Genomic DNA, 20,184 nt, shown 5'->3' on the forward strand with positions numbered 1-20,184 from the left:
TCAAGTGAATGGAGATGTTACACAGGACAGGATTTGGAAAACCATGATGGGAAGGGTATGGTTGTATTAATGAGGCTGATCATGTATGAAGGGTGTGATTCAAGTAACAACTGATTCGCTGCCCTAATGATGATTTTAAATATATTTTACAAATAATATACCAAAAGGTAACTTATTATTGTATGCACTTAATAAGAATAAAAGAGGTACACAAAACCAGATGGTTATGAAAGCTTCACAATAGTTATGAAAAATACTAAATAATACCTGACAAAAGGCAATAAAACGATTAAGATATTTCCATATTGTTTCATAATTGATGCCCTCACTTGCAACATTCTTCAATTTTATCCGAGCACCATTGGCCGTGCGGTTTATTTTTAACCATCTTTGCACACAGGCATAGGGTCCTATTCCTGAAGAGGTAGCCCCATCCATCATTCGGTCGGCTAGATTAGAAACAGGCACTGTCTCTTCTTTAAACACCTATGTTCACCTTGGACAACCCCCTTTCTGCCTCTGCCGAACAGACAGCAATTGCTCTGACAATAGTTTTAGCTTTTTTGATTACTTTCCGGATTTGCCTAATTCCCTCCTAGAATCTCATGGGGATTTGGGGTGTAACACAAGCTGAACCAAACTACAGCACGTCCCCCTCTGGTTGTTGGGCACTTTGTCTCTTCATGTTATATGCTTGTTTACTGACATAGCAAATGCAAGGGAATTAAAATCAAGAGGATTCTGAGTTTCATGAAATAAATAACTACTACATGCTTAGTTCGTTCTAATTTTTTATAGTTATAGATGGAAAGAACATTATTACGGGCACTTAAAATACCTTGGGCAGATGAATGTTAAAAAAGAGCAAGGAATGTAAATTCGTGGTTTCCACAGTGAGAGTCCCTGAAGCAGTGAGCGGAAGAAGGCTTCTCTGTGGGGAGGCATGTGAGTTAGCTCACACGGCTGGTTTCGGAGACCCTAAGGGATAACAAGGAGCCCCGGTTGCATACAAGTTGGCCTGACATTAGCAAGGTCAGTGGTTCAAAACCATCAGGCGCTCTGCTGGAGAAAGATGGAGCTTTCTCCTCCCCAAAAGTTACAGTTTTGGACACCCACAGGGGCAATTCTACCTTGGCCTATAGGATCACCACGAGTCAGAACTGACTCAATGACAGTGACATATATTTTTTTTTTGTTTTCTTTCTTTTTTTAAATTTTAACAATTTATTGGGGCTGATACAATTCTTTTCACAGTTCATACATATACATACATCAATTGTATAAAGCACATCTGTACAGTCTTTGCCCTAATCATTTTTTTCTCTTTTCTTCTTTTACATTTTATTAGGGACTCAAACAACTCTTACCACAATCCATACATATACATACATCAATTGTATAAAGCACATCCATACATTCCCTGCCCCACTCATTCTCAAGGCATTTGCTCTCCACTTAAGCCCCTTGCATCAGGTCCTCTTTTTTTCCCCCCCTCCCTCCCCATTCCCCCCTCCCTCATATGCCCTTGGTAATTTATACCTCGTTATTTTGTCATATCTTGCCCTATCCGGAGTCTCCCTTCCCCCCTTCTCTGCTGTCCCTCTCCCAGGGAAGAGGTCACATGTGGATCCTTGTAATCAGTTCCCCCTTTCCAACCCACTCACCCTCCACTCTCCCAGCATCGTCCCTCACACCCTTGGTCCTGAAGGTGTCATCCACCCTGGATTCCCTGTACCTCCAACCCTCATATGTACCAGTGTACAGCCTCTGTCCTATCCAGCCCTGCAAGGTAGAATTCGGATCATGGTAGTTGGGGGGAGGAAGCATCCAGGATCTGGGGGAAAGCTGTGTTCTTCATCGATACTACCTCGCACCCTAATTAACCCATCTCATCTCCTAAACCCCTCTATGAGGGGATCTCCATTGGTCGACACTTGGGCCTTGGGTCTCCACTCTGCACTTCCCCCTTTATTTAATATGATACATATACACATATATACACATACATACACACACTTATATCTTTTTTTTTGCATGATGCCTTATATCTGGTCCCTTGGGCACCTCGTGATCGCACTGGCTGGTGTGCTTCTTCCATGTGGGCTTATTTGCTTCTGAGCTAGATGGCCGCTTGTTCACCTTCAAGCCTTTAAGACCCCAGACACTATCTCTTTTGATAGCCGGGCACCATCAGCTTTCTTCACCACATTTGCTTATGCACCCATTTGTCTTCAGCGATCCTATCATGGAGGTGTGCAGTCAATGATATGATTTTTTGTTCTTTGATGCCTGGTAACTGATCCCTTTGGGACCACTCGATCACACAGGCTGGTGTGTTCTTCCATGTGGACTTTGTTGCTTCTGAGCTAGATGGCCGCTTGTTTATCTTCAAGCCTTTAAGACCCCAGTCACTATCTCTTTTGATAGCCGGGCACCATCAGCTTTCTTCACCACATTTACTTGTTCACCCACTTTGGCTCCAGCCGTTGTGTCGGGAAAGTGAGCATCATAGAGTTCCAATTTAATAAAAGAAGGTATTCATGCATTGAGGGAGTGTTTGAGTAGAGGCCCAAGGTCCTTCCGCCACCTTAATACTTGACCTATAAATATAGACACATAGATCTATTTCCCCATCCTCCTATATATATTTGCATGTACATGTCTTTGTCTAGACCTCCATGAATGCCCTTTGACTCCTAGCTCTTTCCTCCATCTCCCTTGACCTTCCTCCTGCCCTACTACCATGCTTCATCGCCACCTGGGCTAGAGTATACCTCTTCTCTAAGCAACCTTACCCTTGATCATTTCCCACCAGGCCTGCCACTCCCCCTTCTCTACCATTTGGGGTCCCATGTTTTTCCCTTGTCCCTGGGTTTGTTAACACCACTTCCTTACCCCCCCTACCCCCCACCCCAAGTCCCCCCGGAACTGTCAGTCCCGTTGTTTTTCATCCAGATAGTTCATCCAGCCTGTCCTATTCAGACAGACCTGTGGAGTCACTAACATGCACGAAAACTAGACAGAGGAACACAAAGCAACAGTATACAACCAGACAACAAAACAACCAAAACAAACCACTGAAAAAGAACAGAACAAAACAGTTCACAAGAGAAAAGCTTGTAGTTAGTTCAGGGATCGTTTGCTGGCCCTTAGTCTGTTGGAGCACCACTCCCAGGCACCAAAGTCCGACAGTGACATATTTTTAAATTTTTTTAATAGGCCCTGTGGGCCCGATGCTCTCTGGTTTCTTTGACCCATTGCCCGCTTTTTCAGGGGAAAAACAATTATTCCAGCACAACATTATCAATGACAACCTTTTGTACTAAATCCCATAATGCGGACTATATAGTGTAGGTGTCTGCTTCTCATAGGTAGATTTAGGGACAAAATGAGGTTGTCTCCTCCCAAATGCCGGCGCTAGCAGAAATCGCCTGGCAGGGCCACAGACGGGGTTTTGAAAGAAATCAGGCACCAATTGGACACCTAGGGGAAAGATCCAAACTGAGCAAGCTCAGACACGGGCCCCTGAGCCCTGGTGGGAGATGCACCTGGGCACACAGACCAGGCTCAGGCTCATGACATCATCCAGGTGCACCTAAGTGCAGCCAATAGGGTTAACCTATACCTTCAACCACGCCTCCCTAGGCAGAGGTGTTAAAAGCTGGCTGCAGAGAAAGCCAGTTTCTTTCTTTTGCGCTGGTCTTGTGACAGGTCAGAGGGTGGGGGCACGCATGCGCCGCCTGGGCTTGTCCCCTCCGAGCCTGCTCAGGGCCTACACGGGACCCACCTACAATTGAGCTCTTAGGGTTCAACTCCTGTCTCCGGGGATTCCCCAGTTCTGCACGTGCGGGTGTTCTTTTCCACGTGGTTTTTCCTACCCAGTTGTGAACCCTAGCGGCTGGGCATGCTTTCCAGAAATAGCGTGTACCCTTTTGAAATTGTAAAACACGCCACTTTTCCTTTCCTTCATAAAAACTCACTTGGATTACAAAACAGGCTTTGGTGTGAATTCTTTTTAGCGTGTGAAGCAAAGAACCTAACACTTCCGCAGCCACCCCCTGGATTGTTCCAGAACCCTCCCCCCCCCCCCCCCCCCCCCCCCCGTTACCCCACAACACACACGCAGAGCGGGCTATATTGTCTTCCGGATGGGAAGCTCTGGTAGCAATGGGCTGCTAACCACAAAGTCAGCTGTTTGAAACCATAACCCTTCCGTAAGAGAAAGACAAAGTTAGTCTCAGAAACCCACAGGGGTAGTTTGGAAAATTAGGGATAAAGGGGATTGTATCCACTGAATGCCCAGCTAAACAAAAATTAGGTGGCCATGACACAATAAAAGGATTTGAAAGACACCAGGCACCCATTAGACACCTATGGGGACAACCCCAAGCTGGGCATGCACAGACCAAGGTCACCTAGACACAGGTGAAGGTCAACCAGGGGATGCACCAGCAACATCATGTCACAGGTGCACCTGAACTCAGTCACACCCTCAACCATGCACCTCCCACCTCACAAGGGGGAATAGGAGGGGATAAATAGCAGAGATTGAGGGCGGGCAGTCTCTCTCATCTCTCCGGTGTGTGGTGCGCATGCTCAAGCCCTCTCGTGCCTACCCCCCACCCCCCGTGGACTCCATTTCCAATTGGTTTTTTGCACTCCCCTGAGCAGTCATTTTCAGCCGAGAAGACTCGCATAGCCCATGCCATGCGGCTTTGCGCACTTGCCAGGGATAGCGAGACTCTATTACCCGAAACTTCCCCTTCCCTCCTCAAAGTTCATTCCATTTAAGTACAACCCCGGACCTCAATGCTAATCCTTTCTAGAAGGAGCATCGAGATGCGATGCAGTCGAGTTCCGAAACAGTTTTTCCCATAAGAAATAAGTGAAAGCAGATTCATCCGTTCTCAACCACCAAGTTTTTACCCTAACCTTGCGTTTTTATACAAAACATTACACAGAAATGTCAAGGTAAATAAGTTCAGAGTTAAATAATATAATTTAAATATGAAACACAACATTTAAAAACTTTTTAACAACTACAGTCTGGCCCATACCTTGAGATTGATGAGGATCTGGATCTGTGGACATGGATGTGGAGAAGGAGGGATGGAGAGAGAGTCCTTGCCTGGAAGGGGAATCCCGTTCCATCAAATCAACTGGTAGCTGCTCTTCAGGAGGTTTTTTTCTCTCCCTTCTTTGCCTTTTTTTCACTAGGACCTGACTGACTTTCTCTAAAAATAAAATAAAAAATGCAAATGTGGGTCTGCTGTTGGCATTTCCCTAACAGTTTTCTAAAAGGGTTTACTAAATTATTATCAAAATATCAATAACACGGTTAACCAGTCCCTGATCATGATGATTCCTTTCCAAAAACGTTCTTTTTTGTAAAAAATCATTTTATTGGGGGCTCATACAACTCTTATCACAATCCATCCATGCATCCATTGTGTCAAGCACATCTGTTGCCGTCATCATTCCCAAAACATTTGCTTTCTGCTTGAGCCCTTGCTATCAGCTTATTTTTCCCCTCCCTCCCTGCTCCCCCCTTCCTCATGAACCCTTGATAGTTTATAAATTGTTATTATTTTGTCATATGTTACACTGTCCGACCAAAAAACTCTCTTAACACCCATGTTTTTTTATTTAAACAGTTCAAAAAACCACAAAAACTGAGAAAATTCTAGCAAAACGTTTGGAAGAGCCACAAAAGGTTTAAACAATGCATACTAACAATGCCAACTAACACCGAGTGCCCGAAACACAAACTGCTTTTGTTTACAAAAATCACCTGTGTCATGGATGTGTGTATGGATTGTGATAGGAGTAGTATGAGGCCCTAATAAAATGATTTAAAAAATCACCTGTGTCGGGTGAGATTCCGACGTTTTTGCTTGAGCTCCGATGCAAAATGTTCTCGGCATTTTGCGCCCCGGGGTTCTACTGTACAAAAGTGCTTTGAGAAGCAAGAACCGAGATAAACATCTCAGAAACCTAACATTTTTACCCCGACCGATAGGGGCGCTATAAATCTGAATAGCTTCAAGGGCAGTGGGTGCAGTGGGTGTTTCCTTTTTCTTCCTGATCGCCTCTTTTAAGTCCATTCCTCCCAGGAAAGTATCCCGTCACAGCAAGTGATTATCCGTTAGGATCAGAACCGGCCCACCAAATCCGTGCAGGAGGACCGTCACAACCTTGAGGTCACCCCAGAACAGAAGTACTCTGACCCAGGAACCAAAATCGGCCCGGAAAAACATCAGCCGACTCAGTAGGCATGTTCGGATTCTGGATTGGGGTGACCGCGGCTCTTTGCTTCAAGGCGCTGAAAGGATTCACTCAGCAGATCCAAGTGAGTTTTTGTGAAGAAAGGGAAAGTTTCAGGTATGACTGGAAAATGTACATGTTATTTCTGGGAAGCATGCAAGGCCTTGCTAAGCATGCGGGGTTCGCAACTGGGGGGGGGGGGGTTGAAAAAAAACCACGTGGAAAGAATACAGGAATGGGGAACGCGAACCCCACAGGTGCAGAATTGGGGAATCCCAGGAGGCCAAGAGGGGTGAGGGACCCCAGAGGGCCTGCAGACGCTCACGTGCAGTACACGAGGGAGAGACCCCCACCCTCTGCCTGCTCCATGTGCCTGCGCAAGAACAGAGTGAAAGAAAGGGCGGGGGGGGGGGGGGGCTGCCTCTTCTTCCTTCCCACCGCCCTGGCTGGGCGAGGCGTGGTGGACGCCCTGGCTGACCTAACTGGCTGAGTTTCAGCGCACCTGGGTGATGTCATGGGCTGGGCCGCCCTAGCCATTCCGCAGGTGGATCTCCTGTCTGCGCTGTGGCGGCTGTGTCTGGGCATGCTCAGTTTGGCGTTTCTGTAGGTGTCTAATTAGTGTGTCTGTTTTCTTTCCAACGCCACTATTGTGGCATGGGCAGCTAATTTTAGTATAGGGCAGGCAGTAGGGAAGCCAGGCCCTTTGTCCTTAATCTAGTGACCTAACAGGAAGACATTTGAAATCCAGAGGTCTGAATCATAACTCCACCCGAATGCATCTTCATGACTATTGTGAAATCTGCGACATATTCACAATAGTCTCCACGGGAGCCAGAATCAACTCAATGCAGTGAGTTAGTTAATTAGATGCATGTATATAACTCTAAACCGGCCCGCTTTCCCCCTCAAGGAGCTTGTTTTGGCGACTCTCTTCCCGGCTTGCCCTTTGCTTCATCAACCACAGTAAAGCTTTCTCCTTTCGCTTTCATCCCGCGCCTCCTGTGTCCCAGCCGCTGCATGTGACCAGGCTAGTCACCTTTCAAACAAGAGCACAGAGCCTTCCAGGACTGGCCGGTGTCTTCCAAGGGAATAATTCTCCCTGGTCTGCAGCTGCTTGGCCTCTCTGGACTCCTCGCCTCCTTCCTCGGCTTTCTAGTGTGGTCATAAAGGGTGTTGATTGTGCCAAACGATGCAGAATGCTCGAAATCTATTTTGATTTGTTCATTTCAAAACAAAGTCGGAAGAAAATGCCCATGACTTGGTGGCCTCGCATGTTGGGACCTCAGAGCAGGGAACTTATCCTCCGTGTGCCCTGTGGGTAATGGGGACACACTACCTGTGGGTCATTCCTCAGTTCTTGACTTCGCAGGAGAAAAAGAATTCACGCAGAAGCCTGTTCTGTAATCCGAAGGTGTTTTTATGAAGGATGGGAGAAGTTTCAGGTTTCACAGGCTACTTCAGGGAAATGTGCCAAACCGCCTGGCCACTGCGCTGGGGCCCACAACTGAATACAAGCAACCTGGTGGTCTGCACACGGCCACGCGGCGACCTGAGGCCAGTGAGCGAGCAGCACACACAGGTGGGCCCAGGGAGCGGGGTAAAAAGAGAGCCTGCCTTCCTGAGGCCAGGGTGTTCCAAAGGGCTGGCCAGGGAGGCGTGGTGGAAGGTATTGGTCGACCCCTTTGGCTGAATTAAGCCCACCTGGGTGGGGTCATGAGCCTGGGCCTCATTTGGGCCATCCAGGTGGAATGCCCATCTGGCTTGGGGCCTGAATTTGAGCATGCCCAGTAAAAGTCTTCATGGGTGGCTAATGCCTTATTCTTTTCCAACCCCCTCTATGGGGCCTGTCCAAGAACGGGAGGGACAACCCCCTCTATTCCTATCCTGGCTCCTTAACACCAGGACTCACCTTATGTGACAAGGAGAAGAGACAAAGCAAAGGCGAGGTATTTTGTATCAGTGCTGAGTGATGGGAGGCCCAGTTCACTTGCTTTCAAGTTCTCCTGCTCAGGGGCTCTAATTGCAAGAACTAGAGAGGATCATGGCCAAGTTCCCAAATAAGTGACTGAGAAATAAAGGGTTGGACCAGGTGACCTCGAAGGCTCCTTCTAATCGTCTTGTGACAAAAAAAAAAAAAAAAAATCAAACAGGAGGCAAGGGGCTTAAAACTTAGCTAAATAAAAAAAAAAAACTTATCTAAATCCTATGCTGGGAAATGGAAATGCTTTTCTTTTAACAGCATTTGCATAGTCTTCTGTTTCATAACAAAAGGAAACCATGTTACCCCACAGTTTATTTTTCCTGCTCAATTTACGTTTGAATGCCCTGTGGAATCTGAGGCATCCCGTGGAATGCAGCGAAGCAGCCCCCCACCAAGAGGACTGCCATCACACCCCTTCTAGGATGGGAATAGTCCCGGCTCCAGTGGCAGCACAGCGGCTAGGACAGAAGGAATATGCGTGCTCTCACCAGGGACATGGGTCAGAATCTTGCTTCCAATTCCCCTCCTAGGAGCTTTTCTGTGGGTTCCCATTGCCTATCAAATAAAAGCAAACCTCTCTGTCTTCCCAAGTTCACAGCTTCTCTCCTGGTGGTCCAATCTGCATTTCCAGATGATTCATCTGCCACAGTCACAATTACCTTCCTCCAATCTCATATGACTCAAGGGCAAGAGTCAGCCAAACTAATGGGTTTCCATAGTTTGTCTTGGTTGCATGGGCTGCTGACAGCAAGATCAGCAGTTTTTGGAGAAAGATATGTTTTCCTACTCCTGTTACCATCTCAGAAACCCACAGGGACAGTTCTACGCTGACCTACAGGGTCGCTATGAGTCAGAATTGAGTTTTTAGTTTGAATGTTTGTTCTGCAAGTCCACCGCTAGTACACACGGCAAAGGAAGTGGAGGGGCTCACTTCCAGCTCCCAGTGGGTCTCCACGTTTAGTGCCTCTGTGCAGGGCTCTGTCCCAGCAACCATCTGCAGCAGTCCTGGCTGAAACATGTCACCCTCACTCATGTCCAAATGGAAAACCATGTTCCAAAGTAACTGGAAACAGCGAAAAATTATAATTTTAAGTATAATTACGCTAATTGCATATGCGTTATACGAGTGGTGGCTACTAATAGCCGGCAGATCCACCGTCCATCTAGTTTGTAGTCTTGGTGCTGTGACACAGGCAACAATGCTACCGGTCTTTCAAAGACCAGCAAGGTCGCTGTGATAGTTACATAATCTGGTGTCAATTTGAGACTATTAAGAGTGAAGGGGTGGCATCTAGCTTGTCAATCAGGACACAGCTTGATGACCCCATTTGGAGGCACGACAAAGATAAATAACTCACTGGAGGCCAGACACACACTCTCTCCCTGGGAGACATTCCTGTTGACAAACCAGATAGAGCTACACTGATGGAGCCAAAGTCCTGGAGCTGGAGGAGTCACGTGGAAACCCAGGCCGGTGCTGAGATGCTTACACCACCACTGGATCCACAAGACTTTCTACCCACTGGTCTGTGATCTTCTTGCACTCAGCATTATTGCATGTGTTGTGTGAAGAGGAATTTATAGATTGGTATTGAACATATGAGCTAATATCGGACTTGATCTGGACGGCGCTGGGATATTTTCTTCATATATAATTACTCTTTTATATAAAGCTCTTTCTTACACACTTAAAAGTCTCTCTAGATTTGTTTCTCTAATCTACTTGGACTAAACAGTTGCTCAGAGTGGAAGGTTTCAACAAAGCAACTAGACTAAGACATACTACTTTTTACTCCAAAAATTAGCCAATGAAAACCTTGTGTAGACCATAATATTGTCCACCTCGCCCACTTTGGACGTGTAATCAGGTAGGATCAATTGCTCCAGATGGCTATCATGTTTAGTGAAATAGAGAGCTGGCACGGATGAGAGGGACCCTCATGAAATGGACTGCCATGATGGACTTGAACCCACTGGCCAGCGGGAGGATGACCCAGGATTGGGCAATGTTTCATTCTGTTGTGCACAAGGTCAGTAGAGATCAGAATCAACTGAATGACAGCTAACTCCAGCGAACTGCCTGCTATGCATTTACCCTGTTGTAGTCTCCTACAGCACTATCAACTGGAATGAACCTGAACTTAGTCCCTCTTTGTGGCTCAGAACTCATGCCGGTTTACCTTGTTCCTCCACCCAGCTGCTGTGTAATTTCGTAACTTCCTGTATTGCTCAAAGACAGGAATGCGGAGTGCAGTTGTCTGGATGATTTAGTCTCTGGAGGATCGCCTGCTTGGGAGGGCCACTGAGATATCGAAGGCTGGTTGTGCATCAGAAATGTTACTCAGCAGCCTTTATGTGAGAGCTGACATTTGCATCCTGTCAATATCTTGTGCCTTGAGTAAGAAGTAGTGCCTGGAACAGCATACGACTCTCCCAAAGTGTGCATCCCAACGGGAAAGTGATAAACTCTTTGTATTATGATCAGAAGTAGGGCTACTTTCAGACTGCCTGTAATACCGTTGGACTCCCCCTTGCTTGTTCCACCTTCTAATAAAGCAAGAGTGGGGGATGTCTGGCCCACGGGCCACCTAAGGCCCTCGAAAATCATCAATACCAGCTACTCCTGAGGTTTCTCGAGTGGGTAATACCTCAGTTCTTGGCTTTGCATGAGAAGGAATTCATGTGGAAGCCCGTTTGTAATCCGTGTTTATGAAGGGTGGGAGAAGTTTCAGGTTGTGCAGTCTCAAAAGAGTACATTCTATTTGAGGGAAGCGTGCAAGACCACATGGAAGCTGCGCTGGGGCTCACGCTGGATAGGAGTAGTCTCGTGGAACAGGGCACAGGTGCAGAAACCTGGCCAGAGAGTGAGGGCACAAACGGGTACTAGGGCCGGGGAAAACAAGAAAAAGACAGGCTGTGGCCCCGAACAGGCTCGGAGAGGGTGCATACATGTCCCGAGCAGGCCCGGAGCGGGCACTGAGGGGGCCCACCCGGGTCGTGGGAGTGCACCTCCTACCTCCTGTATCTGACCAGAAGTAGAGCAAAACGAGAAAGGCCTTCCTGCCACCAGCATATTTCAAACCTCTGGCTGGGGAGGCGTGGTTGAAAGTATTGGTTGAACTCATTGGCAGAATTAAGCCCACCTGGGCCTGGTTTGGGCCGCCAGGTGTACCCGCCCACCTGGCTAGGGGGGCTTGAATGGGAGCATGCTCATTTAGGAGGTCCTCATAAGGTGGTGAATGTTCACCTCATTCCTTCCCACCCCCCTCTATGGGGCCTACACAGGCATGGGGGAGGCAACCCCCTTTCCCTCTCCTGGTTACCTAACACCACACACCTCACCAGAGAGCAGTGTTTCCACCTATCACAGTAGGGGTCTGTGACTTCAATGTTTTCCCAGGATGGCCCTGGACTGATCTTATAAATAGCCAAATGGCCCTTGGCGGAACAAAGGCTCCTACCCCTGTAACCAAGTCTCTCTCTTTCTCGCTTGGAGCCGGTGAGACTGGTTCTGCGGTTCCAGGGCACACACCGTTACCAGGTGACCCTGTTCCCAGTGAAACATTCAGGTAAAGAAATGCAGGGTAGTCGACCATATTGTTTGTAAAAATGAATTTATTAAAATGCTCACATTATAAAAGAATATTTAAATGCATAGAAATGAACTTTAACCAACATTAATTACAAACTTTACATTACGCCACAGTGTATGGAAAGCATCATTAACATTTTGGTTCTGGCTTAGTGAAGCTGCTCGTGCATTTCAACTTTCCAAACATCTTCAAATGTGACCGGAGGAGATGGCACAAGAAGGGTTTCAACCACAGCGCACATTCTGGCCCTATTACGAGCGAACGTTTTCTGAAATCCAAGATATACATACCAAAAAACCCCCAACAGCCCCCCAAAGAATTTGGTGACACTTTACAAGATGGCTTTGTTTCGTTTTGGAACAGAACCTACAGCTTTGCCTTTCTAATGACACATCTAAAGTACTGAGGGCCATGTGAAGGAAACCCTTTGAGTGTTTGGGCCTAATGCTTCAATCTATGAAAATTCACAGGCATTACGAAAGGATGTAAAACTAAAATTTCCCTAGTGGTTACCGCCGGGCAGGCCTATGGCCAGATCTGCCCTTCTGAGGCCGGGGCAGCAGTGTAACCGTTTCCCAGGTTTCACCCACTGCTGCCTGCAGAGTCCACCCTTCATCGGCGACAAGTCAGCACCAGACTGACGTTGGGACATGTCACATTTGCCATCTTCACAAGTGCAGAGCCTTTTCTCACCTGTCTACAGCAGCACATTTTATATGATGACTATGATTTTCTCATCTGGGGTCATAAAAACACAAATCCACATTTCCTTCTGCAACGGTCTGATGTACAAGGAGATAAGGTGAAATGATTCCCTTCTCAAACACTGACATAAGTCGTATGTAATTGTCCAATCAAACACTAGGAGAAGAGGTAATACGAGAGGAAGTGGATCACGCCCACTTCCAGGAGCAGGATCACAGGTAGGAGGGAGAGGGACAGTGGCACTCCTGGCCCAGGTTATAATGGACCCAGAAACAGTTTCCAGGAGAGGGAAGAGATTCCTTGACCCCTCCCAGTGCGGCCAGGCCTCAGGTGGTCTGTCTTGAGCACTCTCTTGAGAGCATCATTACCAAGGCGAGTGAGATGCCTGCCCTGCTCCATTTGGATGCTCAAACATCTTCGATGAGTCCAGCATACGGTTTTTGTTTTTTTTAAAAAAGGGAACACTTTAATGGCAGGCATTTAAAACTGTGTTACTGGAGTTACTCTATTGTAGTAAAGCTTCTAGAACCTGACCGTGGAAACCGTTTTCATTTTCCTTCACTGCTGAGAGTCTAAGACGCATGACTCCTGCAGCACCAGAACATGTCACAGCATCACAGTGGAAGAGACCCATCCAGGAGAACAGGGTGCAAGTCACCTCCTTCTCCCGCACCTAGCACCCACCTGTCCCTGTCAGCGCTTATCAGAAGGCCTGGCGGTTAAAAGGAGCAAAGAGTTCAACTAGTCAAACCTGAGGGCAAAATATGCCTGGTGGCAAGGGGGGGGGGGGGAAACGCAACATCAGACGAGCTTGGGGTCCGAGAGCAACCCTACTGCTCTGTTTCTCTCCATAACTGCCTGACGGACTCTAAAGGAGGCTAGACGCTCAAATCACTTCCCAAGGAGGCTCTTTTCTGGATTAGGAATAATCTGGGTATACCTGTCTCTACCTTCCCCCACCACCAACACTCCTCCAGCACGGGCAGACACTTACACACTTGATGCTGAGCTTGGGATAAGAGATTGGAAGGGTAAGGCAGCCACGTTCACTGTGGCAGATGCTTTGGTATGTACGTTGCTCACGTTGGCAGACAGAAGTAGCGCCAAGTCATGCAGAATCTCTGAAGAAAGGCACTCCCCCCACAATCATGAGGGTGATGATTAGGGCACTTGTGGGTCTTCCAAACATGCACAGTGTCCTGATGCGACATTGGCTATGCAGCGAGCCATTCGTAACGATGCTTGGTGACTTGCAATACTGCATATCTTGTATCAACTGATGGGAAATTGATGAGCTCAACTTTGCCAGACCATTATGTTGCTACAAATGTAATTTTAGCACTTTGATTTCATTTTTCCATTTCTTCAGGAAAAGACACATCTTTAGAAGAGATAAATTAATTAACTTTGCCAACATGAATTAGAATGCTATTTAAACCTATAACTTTTCTCCCTCTTGTCATCTTATTCCTTTGAGGTTTGCAAAGCAGTCAGTGTTGATTAAGCACAGAACCCTCCTGGAAGATAACTGACGTCACAGCAGATCAGGACAAAGATGCCTCACAACCTTGCCCTCTTCAATAGGAGGATTTCTTTCTGTTGGGAACCAGGCCACAATGAAGGCTGAAACTCTCTCCTCTTGTGAAGGGCAGCTGCCCTTTCTGTAGGGTGTGATGCAGCCGCCCCCGCCCCCACACGCTGTTGTGAGTTCTTGAGTCAATTTGCCACTTAGCACATTCAAATGGAATTGTGACCCAGTTCTTTTCCAGCGCACAAGAGCGATTAAGGCAGTGGCATGTCTAATCTTTCATGATGGTTCCGTAAGGGAAAGATCCTCCTGGAAGGGGCCTGGGAAAGGGAAGGAAGGAAGCACTTGCCATCGTGGATCAAAGTCATCAGGCTTCGAAGGGGGACAAAAAAGGAATCCATTCTGCTTCAGAACGGGTGGTTTTAAGCACACCGAGAGACTGTTCTCTGTTGCTAAAATTCCAATTCATAGAAAAAAGTAATATTTCAGGTTTTCCACGTGATTAGTTTTATGCTCTTCTTGATCTAAGTTGTACATTTTCCACTTCCTGCATTGCTGGCTGAAACGGAAAAATAATCTACATGGAAATGGCCGCAGTTAAGGCTCACATTTGCTGAAGTGATTTAACTTGAACATTCTCATTAGTGATTTGTAATATATTTTGACAGAGCTAAATTCCTTAAAGTGCTTCTCAGAACATAAAGCTCTCATTCTGATTTTGGCCGTGAATGGTTCTCTACCGCTGCTTCCAGCATCTTCCCCGCGATCGCGCCTATGTTCTTGGTGACATCTTTGAGGTGATTCTCATGCAGGAGCTTTTGGGTCAGGTATTTTTCCCTCTTGATTTTGCTCTTCGTCCTTTTGGAGACATCTGGAATGGTGTATGAAATGAAAAACTTCACAGAATAGATGATATGCTGAGGGAGAGAAGAAGAGAAAGATCAATCACCGAGAAATGGGGGGAAACAGAATTCCTATCGCCCGCTGTTTTTGTTCTTCACTGTGCAGTACACTGGGCAGAGACTGTGGCTATCGTGCTTATCTAGCAATCTCTCTTGCCACAGGCTGGAGAAGAGTTACAGGCTGTGTCTTTACAAACATCGTCAAGGAGTGTTACTGGATATGTAGGGAGTCTTGGTGGTATGACAGTTAAGCATCTGGCTGCTAACCCACAAGGCCAGAAATCTGAACTCATCGGTCAATTCAGGAGAAAAGATCTGATGATCTACGTCTACAGAATGATTACAGCTTAGGAGACACGATGGGGCAGATGTGTTCTGCCCCGGTGGGGCACTATGGCTTGGAACTGATGACAGCACACAACAACCAATTCTATGGAGGAGGGAATATGAGGGTGTACAGTCGTGCTTAAATTCTGAGCACCCTGTTTGCTGAAGGCTACGGATGGGAGTCAATACCCCAAATCCATTTGCTGAGTCCCCACACGGATTAAACCCTTCTGGTCAGTGGCCAGGGATGAGGACAGTCTTGCCCACAGGCAGAGTGCACTGAGCAGTCCTGGCTTGCCTGGCTATGTCCTCAGTCCTTGGTAGGGATCCCTGCCCTGTGGATGGTAGCAGGGAGTCCCGCAGCCATGAGTCAGGCCCTATCAGCCATCCGTGACTGCTTTAGTCTGAAGGCCCTGGACCAAAGCTCGTCTGTCGGCCCCAATGTATGTGTCTCAGTCGTGGTTCTGTTCCCGATCCTGCGGTCTCATCTGTGATATACTGATCATGACATTGAGACAGGTTCCTTTGTGGGCCGTGCCTTAATGAAACAGCTATGTGAGTAAGAGTCTTGGGATGTCTTTTTGAACTTGTGCTGATGGTTTCCCTCAAACCAATGTTGCATCTTTGTCTTGTCTTGGTCCTGTTTTAAGACTTAATAAATGGTCTTAAGTTATATTTGATATTTGGAATCTCTTTTGTATCCTTAAATGGGGGCTTCAAAAATTCATGGAAAAATGGAATGAAAAGATAACGGATTTTTTCCATGAACTTTTTGATGCCCCTTCGGATCTAGTATGTATATTAGCTACAAAAGATAAAAAAACAAAGCAAACACCAACTGCCCCCAGGTAAACCTAAGAAGCGGGCCATCGCTAGTGCATCTTGTGTGCTCCTGTCCAAGGAGCCCAAGCATCAGTCGGACGCAGGCAAGGACGGAAGTGGCACAGAAACTGGGCAACATGGCCATTGATGGGGGAGGGTGTCCTGGGAGCTGAGGGAAGAGGAGTTTCAAGGCGGGGAGAGAAATTCGCTGTTTCAATGTGCTGCTCGTTTAGCAGGTCAAGTGCGAGTGGAGACGTGATCACAGGCTTCACCAACATAACCGCCACCGGGAGTTTTGGCAACAGCCGTTTCGGTGAAGCGGAGGGAGCGGAAGCATGGCTGGAATGAGGATAGGAAAGGGAGGGAAGAGAGGAATTGTGGACGGCAAGCACCGCCAACGCTTCGAGGGTGTGTGCTGAGAAGACCAGAAGAGCTGTGGGACCGAACTGATGGGGCAAGTAGGATCAAGAGAATGTTATTTTGAGATGAGAGAGATGCTACCTGTGAAAGGATGATGGAAATTATACAGGAAAGTAGGGCAGCTTGATGTGCAAAGAGAGGTTGTTGATCTCTCCCCTCCCCTTCTTCTTCTTTCCATCTACTTCTGAGGCGAGTAATAGTTACAGATACAGGGAGACGTTCAATGTTCAGCCCCCTTGCATTTCTGGGATAAAGCCAATTGAGTCATGATGTTATCTTTTAAAATATATATTGTTAGATTCTGTTTGCATCTGTTACAAAGATCTTTGCATCCATGTAAATAAGTGAGATGATCACATTTTGTTTTCTTTTTTTTTTTGCGTCCAATTTTTGTGTCTGGGTTACTCCTGGCCTTACCAAATAAGTTGGAAAGTTATTTTCTCTTTTCCTGATCTCTGGAAGAATTTTGTACAAGATGAAATGAACATTTCTGGAAAGTTTTGCATAACTGTCTTATAAAAATCATATGGCGAATAATGATGGCAACATATGTACAAATATGCTGATACAATTGATGAACAGACTGTTATAAGAGCTGTGAAAGCCCCCAATAAAATGATCTTTTAATGAAAAACAAAAAACCTATGGCCCAGTGTGTTCATTTTGGAGCTATTTCATGGAAAGTTTATTTGAACTTAGGTTTATTTAAGCATTTTGAAGATTTTTAGACCTCTGAGGGAGAAATGCCTGATGACTTTTACTGTTGAATTTAAAAAGTCTACGCTTAGCTAGTTTTAGCTTCTCTGTTGGACATCAGTCTTTTTTCGCTGGTGACTTTTAAGATCTGTCTTCAGTGTGTTGGATTTTCATTATAATAGGTTGAAGTGTGGGTTCCTCTATTTAATTCTTCTTGATAGTTATGATACTTTCTGATTGGAGGACTGAAGTTTCCCATCTGTTTTAAAACTTTCTCAGCAGTATTTCTTCAAATATTATCTTTCAACTCTTGATTTTTTCTGAGTTTAAAAAGTTACTGTGTCGCATTCGCTTGACTACACTATTTAACCATTTTTTTCACCCACATTTTCCATTTCCTTCTCATGCTGCAATATATTAGGAGTCACTGGTTCAGATCAACTTCAAATTCACAATTGTCTCTTCAGATTTACCTAGCCTTCTCTTTATTCTACAATTACATGTTTTTATTTCTATAAGTTCCATTTGTGTGTTTTTTTATAACAAAATTGTCTTATAATTAAGAATACTGTTTGCTCATTTTTTTGTTCAATCACTTAAATCTGGCCACTTTTTGGATCCTGGCTTAATCCGGGAGTCTCGTACTCAGGAATTCTACCTGATTCTGATACAAAGCTTGGTCTCTTTGCTTGTTGCTAGGAGAGTCCCCGAGCTATAACTCTTGTCAATGAGATGTAGGAAGAAGCTGCTTTGGGGTCTTTAGGCACATGCTTGATTCCTGATAGAAATGAACAGATATGGCTAGCTTTATCTCCTTCTTCCAACTTTAAATGTCCATAAGTTGCATGTTCTGAATTTTCCATAGCCATAATGCAAGGAGCCAAGCACGAGAGACGTAGGCCCTCACTCGATGAGCTGGTATTAACTCAGGAGCCAGCAACCTACTTCTGCTTAATGTTTGTCACGTGAGCAAAACAACCCTCAGAGTTTAAACCACTATGGATGGGTTTTCTGTGGCCTGCAGCTCAAAGTAGTCCTAGCCGACCACACCCACCCAGCAAATCTGAGAGTGTGAGATTCAGCAGCAATGATTCACTTGGGTAAGAGTTGGCTATATCAGATGCAAATGTATACCCGCCTCCGTCAGCTTTCAAAGCTAGCAAATTACAGAAGTTAAGAAACTATTGTAAGAGAGTGTGTAGTGTGAAAATGTAATAAAAGACACATTTAATAACACAGGAATCAAACTATTATAGCCATAAAATTCCTCGGGGCAGAGATCAGATCCTATTCATCTGGAATATGCCCTTCATGCAGGTCGGTGCCCCAAATGGGGAGTGGGGCGGAGCACGCAATTAAGACTGAATTGATTAGAATGGAATTCCCTTTGTACACAACACACTTTTAATGCTTGTAACCTTTAGGGCAGCTAAACAACCTGACTTAGTTAATAAGAGCATTATGGGTATTTCACGTCAAACCTGATTTAATATATGTCCTAAGATAATTATTATCAAGAGAAAAGGGAGAGAGTAATGTATATTGCGAATGCCAAGTTGTCAAGATTTAAAGTTAATAAAAGGTCTTCGAAGAGATAGCCTTACAAGCTACTTCAAAGAGTAATTTCCTACCTCCATGACAATGATGAAGGCCAGTTTAGCCGCGATCACATGCCAATAGTAGATGTTGTGTTTGTACTCCTGTGGGTGTCCAGGAGGATACCGGAAGTCACGATACCTAAAAACAAACAGGAAGTATAGCGTGAGATGATTTTTGATGATCAAACACAAATTGTAAACAAGGGCTTATTTTAAAAAGATGGCAGAGTTCATTCGATGCTCTTTTACATTGTTGTTGTTGTTGGGTGCCACTGAGGCAGCCCTGGCAGTTAGCAGCCCCAAGCACAACAGGATGAAACACTGCCCGGGCCTGTGCCAGCCTCACAAGTGTCCCTGTGCCTAAGCACATGGATGCCGCCCTGTGTCTGTCCATCTCGTTGAGGCCCTTCATCTGTGTGGCTCCCCCTCCGTTTTACCAAACATGCTGCCCTTCGCCTGGGACTGGTCTCTCCTGCCAACATGTCCAACATATGTAAGATGAAGTCTTGCCTTGTCTCTAAGGAGTATGTTGGCCTTCCTTCTTCCACCACAGATCCGTTGTCCTTTTATCAGTCCGTGGTACTTTCACTGTTCTTCTCCAGCCCCTCAGTTCTTCACAATGCATCGATTCTTCTTCTGTCTTCCTTATTCAATGTCTACCTTTCACATGTATATGAGGTAACTGAAAATACCGTGGCTTGGGTCAGGGGTTGCTTAGTCCTCAAAGTAATATCCTTGCCCTTCAATATGCTAAAGAAGTCTTGTGTAGCAGATTTACCTAATAAAACACATTTTTTGATCTCTTGACTGCTACTTCCATGAGAAATGATTATGGATCCAAGCAAAACAAAATCCTGGGCTTCAGCCTTTCTTCCATTTATCATGGACCTCTTGGTCCAGTTGTGAGGATTTTGGTCTTCTTTACATTGAATTGTAATCCATACTGAACATCCTTGATCTTCATCAGCAAGTCTTCCCCATTGTCAGTACACAAGGTTGTGTCATCTGCATACCACCGGTTGTTAATAAGCCTTTCTCCAATCCTGATGCCACACCCTCTTCTGAATCCAGCTGAACTTTGGGAAGTTCCCTGTCAATGTACAACTGCAACCGTCTTTTAAATTGGATGTCACATACATTTTCTCCAAGAGCTCAATTTGGCAATGAAATCCTGAAATAACTGCTTCAGTAACATACCTCATTGAACATGTAATACAAAGATGATAGCAATGAGGGGTTCCATCTTTGTAAAACAGAATCCATCTTTAAAAAATCATCAAAATATTTCAACTGCCTTTTTGGCACATCTTCCTTTAAAAAGCATGACAGCAAGGTAGCCTCATCTCGG

The 20,184-nt window shown here is 45.8% G+C and overlaps 1 protein-coding gene across 2 annotated transcripts in view; it reads right to left on the reverse strand.

Annotated features, from left to right (window-relative positions):
• Positions 1-11,842: 11,842 nt before the first annotated feature.
• The window catches only part of ANO6 (anoctamin 6), a 210,724-nt gene continuing 202,382 nt past the window's right edge, over positions 11,843-20,184 (reverse strand). For both annotated transcript variants that reach the window (XM_075551843.1, XM_075551844.1), the window contains 2 exons: positions 18,870-18,975; positions 11,843-14,988 (listed from right to left, as the gene is read on the reverse strand). In XM_075551843.1, the coding sequence (XP_075407958.1) occupies positions 14,779-14,988; positions 18,870-18,975 (316 nt within the window). In that variant the 3' untranslated portion in view covers positions 11,843-14,778. The remainder of the gene's footprint in view (positions 14,989-18,869; positions 18,976-20,184) is intronic.

This window comes from Tenrec ecaudatus, chromosome 6, assembly GCF_050624435.1.
Source record: "Tenrec ecaudatus isolate mTenEca1 chromosome 6, mTenEca1.hap1, whole genome shotgun sequence".
NCBI lineage: Eukaryota > Metazoa > Chordata > Mammalia > Afrosoricida > Tenrecidae > Tenrec > Tenrec ecaudatus.